The sequence below is a fragment of the Anser cygnoides genome, chromosome 1, assembly GCF_040182565.1.
Source record: "Anser cygnoides isolate HZ-2024a breed goose chromosome 1, Taihu_goose_T2T_genome, whole genome shotgun sequence".
In the NCBI taxonomy this organism is placed as follows: domain Eukaryota; kingdom Metazoa; phylum Chordata; class Aves; order Anseriformes; family Anatidae; genus Anser; species Anser cygnoides.
Window position 1 is genome coordinate 708,362 of NC_089873.1, and position 11,797 is coordinate 720,158.

Genomic DNA, 11,797 nt, shown 5'->3' on the forward strand with positions numbered 1-11,797 from the left:
CGACACGACGGTGCTCACTCGCTCCCTGCCCTCACCCACGGCCGGCACCCGCTGGCGTCCCCCCGCCGCGTCCCGTGGGCACAGAAATCCCCGGCACCCGCTGGGAAGTCTCACGCTTTATTCTGCCCAAACCCGACGGGCTCTGGAGGACGCGGGGGGCCGGATCCGGCTGGGGGCACCGGGGGGCACCGGGGGGCACCGGCCTGGGCCGGGCAGGGGTCGTCCCGGTCCCCACGGGTCCCAGGGGCAGCGACGCCGCGGCTGCAGCCCCTTGGCACACCCGACCATGGGCCCAGCGCTGTCACGCGCAGCTTGGCCAAAATTGTAGAGTTTGACCCCAGATTTTCTGGGCTAAGCTCCCACTCGGGGTCTGCAGTCTCGTTCCCACCCAGCCCCGTGGTTTGGGGCGCCTGGGGTGGGGGCAGCGAGGGGGCGGGAGCAGCACCCGTGGGTGCCCCCCAACCCCTGGTGCTCGGGGGGGGCGCTGGGTGCTCCTGGGGACGGAGGGGGCCGTGGGAAGGATGCTCACAGGCAGATGAGGGCACTGCTGGCACGGGGGGGCTGCTCCCAGGGGGACGAGGGTGCTCGTGCAAGGGATGGGGCTGATGAGGGTGAGCGTGGGTGAGGGTGCCCGTGGTGGTGGGGATGGGGGCTGGCAGGAAGGAGAAGGGGTGCAGTCACGCCATGCCCCCCACCCTCTCCACAGAGGGCTGGATCTGTCCCGTGTGTCCCCCCCCACAGCGGGGCCCCATTGCCAGCAGGTTGGGGTCCCTCTGCTCCCTGGGTTGGCACCAAGCCAGTGGCCACGGGTGGCCCTGGGCCCCCAGCACCTTGGTCACGGGGAGGACACGAGCCGGGGGGGCAGGCACGGCCCCAGGAGGGGGCTGCACGTCCCCATCACAGCGTGGGGTGTCTGGGAAACTTGGGGTCCCCTCGTGTCTGTGCTCCCCCCCCCCCAGTCCTGGTCCCCAGAGACCGCGGGGCCCTTCCCAGCCGTGCTCCGGGGGCACGGGGCTTGTCCCCAGGGCCTCAGCACCGCCCTGGGGCTGCACCAGGGCCTGGAGGGGGGCAGGAGGTGGGAGGGGAATGGGGACAGGAATGGGGTCAGGACAGGGACAGGAATGGGGTCAGGACAGGGACAGGAATGGGGTCAGGACAGGGACATCTCTCCATGCCCTGGAGCCCACCAGCACCTGGTCCCGGTCCCATCTTAGGGCTGTGAGCAGTAGGGGGGGGGGGGGGGGGGGGGGGGGGGGCACAGGGGGGAACAAGGAGGACAGGGCCTCAGGGGAAGGGGGGCAGCCTCCTCCCCAGGGAGGACATGACCCCACAGGCACCCTGTCCTCAGCCTTGGGAAGGGACCCAGGGCACTGAGCCCAACCTGGGACCCCTGCCAGGAGAAGGGGGCTGGGGGCAGCCCCATACTGGGGGCAGCCAGGCTTGGGAGGGGCCCCGCGCTCTGCTCCTGTGGTCCCTGCGTGTCCCTGTCCTCAGCCCCTCCCTGCCCCGGGGACAGCAGGGACCCCCTGCCCGTGGCCCCCCAGCAGTGCCCACAAAGCCCCAGGTTTGGGCACAGCAGAGGGCAGGTTTGGGACAGGACGCGCCTGGGGGGGCCCCATGTCACTGCGCATCCTGGGCAGGCGCAGGCGGTGCCCACAGTGGGGCTCCCCGCCATGGGGCTCCCCTCCATGGGGCAGGCGAGCTGCTGAGTCAGGCAGGGGCAGGGCCAGGGCCAGGGGCTCGGCCCCGCGCTCTTGCACAAGGGCCGGCGCCCCTTGGACCTGCGGTCAACAGCCCCAGCGGCCGGGCCACCGCCAGGCGCCACGGGCCAGCAGCTCCGCGGTGACACTCGCTCGTCCCGCCTGGGCTCTCCGCGGGGACAAACCCACGTCACATCCCCACGGGGCCACCGCTGCCCTGCAGCCCCATCCCGGCCTGGCGCTGGGCTCAGCCCCACATGGGGACCCCGGGCACCCCGCAGAAAGGCGCACACGAGCCCGGCAGCCTCTGGAAGTGCTTTAGTGGGAGCTCCTACGCGGGCCCAGGCAGTCTGGGGGGGGGCGGCCGCCCTCACCCGTAGCTGTGGGGGCTGTTGGGGTTCATGGGGGACGAGTCCTGGCGGCCCGACTGTCCCATCAGCTGCCACAGGCGGTGGCTGAGGTTCTGCACCTGGCAGGTGCCCAGCACGCAGCCCACCCGCAGCAGCTGCGCGTGGTGCAGGCGGCCCCCGGCGTGCCGACGGCCCCGCCGCGAACCGGGCTGCCGGGGGGCGAGACGGGGGCCGTGCCGCGGGACGAGGCGCGCACCGTGCCGGTGTCCGTGCCGCGGGGTGAGCTTCGGGCTGTGCCGCGGGGCTGGCTGGGGTCCGTGCCGCGGGACGAGCTTCAGGCCTTGCCGGGGGGCTGGCCGGGGTCTGTGCCGCGGGATGAGCTTCGGGCCGTGCCGCGGGATGAGCCTCGGGCCGTGCCGCGGGCCGAGCTGTCTGCGCCGGGGGCCACCCGCAGGCTGCGGTGGAGCTGGGGGATACAGCCCAGGGTGGTCCCCATGGAGGGGGAATGGGGACGGGCGCTGCCGGGGCACCCGCAGCGAGGCCGGGGAGGGTCTCCGGTCCGGGGGCTCCCTGCAAGAGAGCAGCGTGGGGTGAGCAGGAGGGGGGCCGGCACTCGGCGGCGCACAGCCCCGGGCAGGGGGGGCTGCAGAGGGGCGCAGACCCCCGGGAGATCCGGCCCGCCTGGGGCACCCCGCGCCCTGCAGGGTGCCCTGGGTGGCCACATCCTGCAGAGGGCGTGCGGGGCCAGCGCTGGGTGGGTGCCGCAGGGCGGCCGAGCTCGCCCCTGGGGAGCGGGTGCTCGCAGAAGGGAGCCGGCTCTGCAGGCAGCAGCTGCCCCCCCCCAGTCAAGCCCCCTCCCCAGGGGGACCCCAGCCCCAGCCCCCGGGGCTCTTCTCCACCTCCTGCCCTGTGCCCCACGGGACATGGGGGGGGCGGGGGGGGATCCAAAGCACGGTGGTGCCAGCAGCCCCCAGCCCAGCTGCCCGGTGCCCCCCACCCGCCGTGCAGCCGGACCCCGACCCCAGCCCCGTGCCCACGCCGGGCCCCAGGGAGCTGCGTGAGGCCGGGAGGAGGCCGAGCGGGAGCAGCTACCTGCAGCCCCACACGTACCCGCGCCACGCCACAAGGGCTGGTGGGGAGGTGCCGCCAGCAGCCCGGCTGCGCCCGCAGGCTCCCAGCCTCCAAACCAGCAGCACTGGGATGAGCGCCTGTCGCCTCCCGGCCCCTCTCGTCCCGTCCCACAGGGCTCCCTGGGGACACGGGAGCCCACGTCCCACCACAGCCACCCCATGCCGCGGCCACTGCACTACGTGAGCGTGGCCGGGAGCCCCGCCACGAGCCCCCACCCAGCCCCACAAGCGCTGACACCTCTGGGGCCGCGCTCTGCCCCACGGCTGTGCCAGGTCCCTGAGCCCACTGCCCACCTCCTCCGCAGCCCCCACACCCCAGGGGCACTGCATGCCCCAGCCTGGCACTGGCACACACGGACACCCCAGCCCCCCTCCGCCTTCCCACTCGTGGCCGTGACCGGTGAGCAGCAGCCCTGGCCTGGGGCCCAGCTCCAGGCACGGCACAGCCACGGGGCACCAAGGGGGCTGCATGCTGGCAGCTGAGCCCTTGCCCCCCAGCCCCCGGTGCTCATCCATCTGCTGCCCCCTCCCCATCGGCACCAGGCCCTGCCCCAACCCAGCCCCCTGCCCCGCAGGAACATGCGGCGGGGTGTGGGGGCAGTGGGGGGGGGATCGCACACCACGTGGCTGGGGGCACCCAGGGACTGTGGTGGGGATCCCCCCGCGCACACACCGGCACTGCCGGCACATGGGCACACGGCAGCACCGGCACTGCCCCTGCAGCCCGGCCTGAGCCCCCCGCACCTTCCTGCGCCACCGGCACGGTGCCACGCACACACAGGGACACGGCCACGCTGCAACCCCGCACGCACAGGCACGGTGCAACCCCACGCACACGCAGCTGTCCCTGCAGGCACGTCCCCCTTCGCCCCTGTGAACACGCACACGCGTGCCGTGACCCCTGTACACACACAGGTACACCCACATGCCGGTGTGCATGCAGACACGCACGCACGCCCCAACCCCTGCACACAGCGGTGCACACATGTCCCGGCACGCACACGCGTCCGTGCGCTCTAACACCCGTACCCACGTCCCGCAGTGCACACAGACGGGCGGTGACCCCGCGCACACGAGGTGCCCCCACCCCTGCTGGCACGCAGACCCCCACGACCTGGCACCCCCCCACACACACTGTACCCCCCCTGCACGCACAGGCACGCTGCTCCCGGTGGGCACACGCAGCCCTGCACCACCCTGAGCCCACCAAGCCCCCCGCTGCAGCTGGATGCGGCCACACGGCGCTGCTGGCCCTGCACCACGGGGCCGGGGGCTCGTCCCGGCACGGCTCGTCTGGGTCGAGGCCGGACGCCGCTTGGCCACAAGCCCCGGGGAGCAGGGACAGAGGCCAAATTCCTGCAGCCCGGCAGGGACAGGAAGCACCGGCGGGGCAAGGCCTCGCGCTCGCCTGCCCCTTCCTCGGACGTGTTTACAGGAGGCAGCTGGTGCCCGGAAACCCCGGAGCCTTCCCGGCCGTGTGGGGCTTTCCCTGGCAGCGCTCATCCAGGCAGCCCCGCCGTGCCCCCAGCCCAAAAAGCCCCGTGCCGGGTTCCCGCAGGACGGCTGCGGAGTTCCCCGCCCGCCCCTGGCTTTGCCCCGGCGCATCCGGCAGTGCGTGGGATCGCTGCAGCTCTGCTCCCTGCCTGGTCCCCTGGGGCTTTGCGAGGCTCGCGGGCTCCCACTGACCCCTCCACAGCCTCTGCCTACTGGGTTGCAGCCTCCCCGGGCCCTTTCCATGCAGCTTCCAGCCCCGAGGTGAGCCCCCCCCACCGCTGCCTCTCGCTGCTGCCTGACCCAGCTCCCACGGCACCTGTGCGGAGCCAGCACCCACGCGGGGGCAGCCCCAGGACACCCACCCGCAGTGCCCCCGGCCCCAGGGATACCAGCACCAACGGCAGCCGTGCCGTGCCACCCCATGGCCGCAGCACCGGAGCTGCACGGAGCCCAGCGCAGGCTTCCCACGGAGCCGGGCGCAGCCCAAACCAGCTCCTCAAGCAGCAACATGCAGGCGCGCAGCCCGCGCGTGCACGCACACACGGCGCCGGCAGGAGCTTTAATCCCCTTCCCAGCTTCCTCCTTCGGCAGAAGGTTCTGACAAGAGATCCTGGCGCCGCACAGCCGCTGCTTGCGGACCCCGGCCGTCCTCACCCCCGTGTGCCCTGTCCAGCGCATGCACACCCTGGCTCCTGGCACAGGCACCATCTGGCACGGCACGCACGGACACCTCGTCCTGCCCTTGCTCACACTTGGGCACGTGGACTCTGCCCGGCCCTTGCACACGCTCGCGCTCTGCCCAGGCTTTGGGCATGCACACACACAGACACACACAGACACACACAGACACACACAGACACACACAGACACACACAGACACACACAGACACACACAGACACACACAGACACACACAGACACCCCCCCCCCGGTACCGCTCTGGCCCCTGCGCCCTCCCGTCCCCCCTGTCCCCATGCACAGCTCCGCGCAGCGATGCGCCCCATGCGTTAACCCTGGCCACGTCCCAGCCCCGTTCACCCATTTCACACCAGGGCAGGGTGCAGGGCTCCCGCAGCGCTTTGGGAACATCACAAAGGGATCATGTGGATCTGGGGGAGCCCCCAGCCTGCCGCCTCCGCACACCCCCAGGGGCTGTGTCTGAGCCCAGGGGACCCTGTGCCCAACCTGCTGCCCGCACAAGGGCGCTTCTGTGCGGGGCCGGGTGTCCCCTCCCTGCCCAGGGCCACGTCCTGCAGCGGGGGCGTGCTGGTGGCAGGAGGCACAGCGGTGCCACCCGTGCTGGACCCCAAGGGAGCCAGGGAGAGCAACCGGGTCTGGAGCGGCCCCACGGGGAAGCGCTGGGTGGCAGGACGGGTGGGCACACGGTGCCTGGCGGGACAGACGGGTGCGGGGACGTGGCCCCTACTGGCACCAGGTCAGCTGCAGTCAGGAGCAGAGCCCAGCGGCGCGGGGCAGGCGTGCGGGGCTGGGTCCGGTGCCGGACAGGTCCTGGGCAGGGGCTTAGGGCAGCAGGGCTCAGTCCTGGGCTGGGTCCTGAGCAGGGGGTCGGGATCGCGTCCCCCCGAGGGGCCGGGTGGGGGTGCTGGGCGCTGGCTCACCTGTGCTTGGGCGAGCGCCCCGCGGGCAGGGGCCGGCAGCCGGGCAGCTCCAGCAGACACAGCACCAAGCTGATGCAACCCAGCGCAAGCGGCGCCGGGGCTCTCATGGCGGGGCTGGGCCGGGGCAGCGGATCCGGGGCTGCAAGGAGAAGAGAAAAGCTCAGGGCGCGGCGCGGCACGGCTCGGCACGGCTCGGCACGGCGGCAGCGAGCGGCTCCGGGACCCCAGCGCCGCAGCCCGGCTCTGCCCGCCCCGACCCGACCCGCCCCGAGCCGCTCCGCCTGGCCCGGCGCCCCCGGCGCCCTCCTGCCCCGGGTCCCCGGCGCCCCCCTCGAGCTGCCCCCCGGTGCCCCCCGGTACCCCCCGGTGCCCCCCTGCCCCCCGGCTGCTCCCGCCCCCGGTGCCCCCCTGCTGCCCCCGGTGCCGGGGCTCCCGCACGGCCCCGCCCGTACCTGGCTGCGGCCGGGCCGGGGGCGCGGGGGGGGCTCGGGGCCGGGGCCGGGTCGGGCCGGGCTCAGCCGCCGGCTGCGGGGTGCGGGGTGCGCGGAGCGGGGTGCGGGTGCGCCGGGTGCGGGTGCTCGGGGTGCGGGTCCGTGCCGCCGCCGGCCGCGCTGCCCGAGCTGGCGCTGCCCGGCCCGGCCCAGGTTAAATATCGCTGGGCTCGGCGCGGCGAGGAGGAGCCGAGCGGCCGCGGGAGGAGCCACGGGGCGCGGGGCAGCCCGGCCCGGCCCGGCCCCGCTCCGCACCGTGCTCCCGGCCCGGCCCCGCACCGCCCCCGGCCCCGCTCCCCACGGTGCCCGCGGACCGGCCCCGGGCGCCGCCCGCCGGGACCCCCGGGCCGGGAGCGGGGCCGGGGCTGGCGGGGGTCTGGGGGGCTTGGAGGGGTTTGGGGGGGGTTGGGGGGCTTGGAGGGGTTTGGGGGGTTGGGGGGGGATTGGGGCGGGTTGGGGGGGTTGGGGGGCTCCTCCCGCACCTGCGCCCCCTGCCCGGGGCCGGCCGGGCCGTGGCAGCGCTGCTGAAGCCCCGCCGAGCCGTGCCGAGCCGTGTCGGGCCCCGGAGCCGTGCCGAGCCGTGCCGAGCCGTGCCGAGCCGTGCCCAGCCCCAGTCCCACGGGACAGACCCGAGCAAACCCCGCTGCGGGGCCGGGGCCGCATCCTGCCCCCCTGCCGGGCTGCACGGGGACGTTCGGTGCCCGGTGCGGCCAGCACCCAAACCCCTGCCCCACGGACCCCACGGACCCCACGGACCCCACGGACCCCACGAGCCCCACGGCCCCGTGCCACCACGGAGCCGCCCCCAGCAGGGCCGGGGCTTCCCCAGCCCCCGAGCACCTCTCGGGGCCTTTTAACGCGACCCGGGGAGCAGCGAGCCCAGGCCGCCCCCAGCTCCCCACCGTCCCCCGCTGCTCTGCCTCACCCCTGGCAGCCCTCGGCTGGGGGCCGTGGGGGTCCCTGGGCTCGGGGTGCTCGCAGGGCGGGCGATGCTCAGCCCCGGGGGTGCTCCCAGCCCCTTGCTGTCCCCTCGGGTTGCAGGAGGGGTTTGGGGACCCTGGGCTCGCTGCAGCCCCCAGGAGCAGGGAGGAAGTGGGGCAGCTTTGGGGACGAGGCCAGCTCAGAACCACACCGTGTCCGGCCAGGCAAGGGAAACGCAATGCCAGGCCAAGAGGAGGGGGAGCAGGGGTGCAGGGACCCCCCCATGCTCCAGGGCAGGGGCTCAGCGGGTCTGGGTGTCCGCAGTGCTCCCGCTGCCGAGCTGGGGCAGGGCGAGGAGCCCAGGCACCTCTGGGCTGCCCCGGCCGGGGTCTCGCCCCAAGGCGGGGTGCTGGTGCCCCCTCCGTGCCCCGCTCCCCCCTTGAGGCCTCCTGGTGCCGAGGGGCCGGGGCCCCGCGTGCTCCGAATCGCTCGGATTCTTCTGCATCATCAGGACACAAAGGCTTCAAACACCCGCGGCCAGTGCAGGAGGATTTGCAGCAGCACCTGATCATGTGTCGGCGGGGACGGGACGGGATGGGGACGGGACGGGACTGGGATGGGGCTGGGGACGGGGCACACGGTCCAGCCTGGAGGGTGTCGGGCGCCCAGGCAGCCCCCGCGGGGCAGAGCCGCGTCTGCAGCCCCCCGAGCAGAGCAGAGCAGAGCAGCCCCCGGCCCTGGGCGAGCAGCCGGCGCCGCAGCCCTGGGCTCTGCTGGCGTCTCCCCGGGGGATTTCTGTGGCACGCCGGATTCTTCCGCTTGTTTGTTGCTGGATTACTGCAGCGACGGAAAAACAGCAGGGAAACCGCGCCGCAGGAGTGCAGCCAGGGGCCGGGGGCACGAGCACCCTGCCTGGCCCCGGCCCAGCCCCAGTGTGCCCTGTGAGGGGTGTCACCTGCATGGGATGTCCCCTGGATGTCCCCTGTGCGGGATGTCCCCTGCTGTCCCCAGGGCTGAGAGCAGCCCGGCCACCACCAGCCCAGCCCCGCCACCCCAAATCAAGCCCTGAGCTGTGCCGTGCCGGGGTCCTGCCTGGGGACACCCATGGCACCTCCCGTGCCCCCGCACAGGCAGCGTCAGGGTGCCGGGGGCTGCAGCGCCTGCACGAGCCTGGACGGGAGAACAGGGCTGTGGGTGGCTCGCGTTTGTCCAACTCAGGTGGCTGGGGGGGGACAGCCCCAACTGCTCAGTCACCCCTCCCCATGCAGGGGGGGAACAGGAGGCCAGGGCTCTGCTGGGTGCCCCCTCGAGCCTTGGCTCGGCAGCTCCAGGTGCAGAAGGACCAGGGCCACAGAACAGGAGCAGGGCCAGAGCAGCAGCAAGCAGGACAGGAGCAGCAGAAGCAGCAGGAGCAGGACAGCAGGAGCAGGACCAGCAGCAGCAGGAGCAGGACCAGGAGCAGGTCTCTCCAGCAGCCCTCGCCCCAGGCATGTGCCCTGCCCCAGGGCACGCAGACAAGGCAGGGCTGAGCCGCAGCAGGGGCAGAGCCCGGCTCCCTGCCCGGCTCGGGGCAGCACGGCTCCTGTGGCGCTGGGAAGGCCCCGGTGCCCTGCTGTGCCTGATCCGACCCCCCCGGCCTGCAGCAGAGCTCACCGGCACCGCAGCTGCACCGGGGGCCTGGCGTGGTGACCCCCGCAGCGGGAGCCGCCAGAGCCCCGGCCCCCCGGCTGGTGGCTGGGGACAGGCAGTGCTTTCCCTCTGGGGGAGACACCTGGCGTCCAGCCACCAGAATCAATAGCTAAGTTTCAATTAGCTTAATTACCTCCTCAGCGCCTGGCAGGGGAGGGCAGGGAGCTGAGCGCAGCCAGCACAGACCGGAGCCCCGGGCCCGTGTCCCGCTGGGGTCAGAGCGCGCTTTGGGGGCGGGGGGGGAGCGGGGGGGCTGCACCCACATGGCCAGCACCCGCTTGGGACAGGCACGGGGACAGGGACGGGGAGGGAAAGCAGCAGAGCCCCCCCATCCCTGGGGGGCTTCGTGGAGGCTCTGGTGCCCCCCTGCCCGAGCCCTGCCGTGCCCCTGCGTCCCCGGCACCTGCACCACGGCTCCCAGACCCCTCGGCAGGTGCCGGCGCTCCGGGAACCGAGACATCACCCGGGGACGTCGGAGCACAGCGCGGGGCCGCGGGGGCCGCCTGGGGCTGGGCACGGGGCGAGGGGCTGCAGCCGCAGAGCCCCCGCCCCGTCCAGCAGCACCGCGGCCGCGCGTGACGCAGGCGAGCAGGGAGGTGAACGCGGCTCTGCGACAGGCGCGGGAGCGGGCGGCACCCGGCCTGAATCAGCGCGCTCACACCGGGGCACCAGGGCCTTGGCGGGTGCTGTGCTGCGCCCCGGGGCGTGGAGGAGCCCCTATCCTGCGGCTGAGCCCCTCCGGCACGGCTGAGCCCCCACGTTGCTGTGGAGCCCCCCAGGCCATGGCTGAGCCCCCACGTTGCTGCTGGTCCCCCCACACCACAGCAGAGTCCCCATACCACGACTGGCACCCCCACACCACAGCTGAGCCCCCTGGACCGTGGCTGAGCCCCCACATTGCTGCCGAGCCCCCCATACCACAGCAGAGCCCCCACACCATGGCTGGGTCACCCACACCATGGCTGAGCCCCCCAGGCCGTGGCTGAGCCCCCATGTTGCTGCTGGGTCCCCCACACCACAGCAGAGCGCCCCAGGCCATGGCTGAGCCCCCACACTGCTGCCGAGCCCCCCATACCACAGACGAGCCCCCACACCACAGCTGCGGACCCCCACACCAAAAGGGTCACCCAACACGGACCCCAGCCCCCCAGCAGCCAGGCACTGCCCTGCCCGCAGCACCACAGCTCTGCAGCAGGATCCGGCCCCCCGCTCCCCCCCCAGCCCCAGCCCTGCTCCGTGTGGGCACTGAGCTCCGTCCAGCACCGAGCCCGCGAGCGGCGGGTGCCCCCCTGCAGGCACCGGGCCCCCATCCTGCCCCTGGGAGCGAGGTGCTGAGCCCCGAGCCTGGGCAGGGCCTGGGCACGGGGACTTTGGAAAAACACCGTCGCCTGGCTCACCCTGGGGGGTTTTAATCTGAAACGGAGCTGTGGGGGTACAGGACGGTGTGCTGGGGGGCTGCCCGGGCGGTGCTCAGCGCTGCCTCGGTGGCTGCACATCCCCGGGAGAGGGGAGAGACGCGTCTGTCCCCCAGGCCACCAAACACGGGGGTGTCCCCGGTGTCCCCACGGGCAGCCCACGGCCACGCAGCACCCATGGGTGCCGCGATGCTGGGGGCCCGGCATCGACCCCACCGCTGCCACCGCAGCCCCGTGGGTTGGCAGGACCGCGACCTGCTCCAGTGGCCCCAAATCCCCCCGGCCCCGATCCCCCGGCCCCGGTGCCCCTGGCCGTGCTCCCTCCCTCTACCCCCCAGTCCGTGCTGTCCCCTGGGAACCGCTGGCACCCCCGCACGCCTCGCCCTCGGGCGCTTCAAAGCAGCTCAGCCTGATCTGCTCCCCCCAGCCCGACCTCCCCGCTCCCCTCATCCTGACCCCCCCATTGCCCCCACCCAGATTTCCCCGCTCCCCCCAGCCCCAGCTCCCCGCTCCCCCGCTGCCACCGCTCCAGCCCCACGTCCCCCTCGTCGCCCTCCCTGCGCTGTGCCAGGCCCCGTGGGGACGGGGGGGGGGGGGACAAGGCTCCCGTAGCCCCCCCACGGGCTGTGCCTGTCCGCAGCGCTGGGACGTGTGCCTGTGACAGCACCCACCCCTGCAGGGGGACAGGGGGGCAGGGGGGGGGACATGGGGACATGGGGACAGGGGGGGGACATGGGGACATATGGGGATATGGGGATATGGGGATATGGGGACAGGGGGACATGGGGACATGGGGACATGGGGACAGGGGGACGGGGGACAGGGGGATATGGGGATATGGGGACGGGGGGGACAACATGGGGATATGGGGATATGGGGACAGGGGGACAGGGGGACATGGGGGGGGATATGGGGACAGGGGGTGGGGACATACATGGGGACATGGGGACAGGGGACATGGGGGGGGACATGGGGACGTATGGGGACAC

General features: G+C 73.6%; 1 protein-coding gene across 1 annotated transcript; it reads right to left on the bottom strand.

Moving 5' to 3' along the window:
- Positions 1-101: 101 nt before the first annotated feature.
- On the bottom strand, positions 102-6,905 carry ADM2 (adrenomedullin 2). The gene is made up of 3 exons (XM_066993932.1): positions 6,745-6,905; positions 6,293-6,431; positions 102-2,620 (listed from the first exon to the last, which is right to left on the bottom strand). Exons 2-3 carry the CDS (start codon positions 6,397-6,399, stop codon positions 2,071-2,073), a joined length of 657 nt encoding a protein of 218 aa, XP_066850033.1. The 5' UTR covers positions 6,400-6,431; positions 6,745-6,905; the 3' UTR covers positions 102-2,070.
- Positions 6,906-11,797: the final 4,892 nt, after the last annotated feature.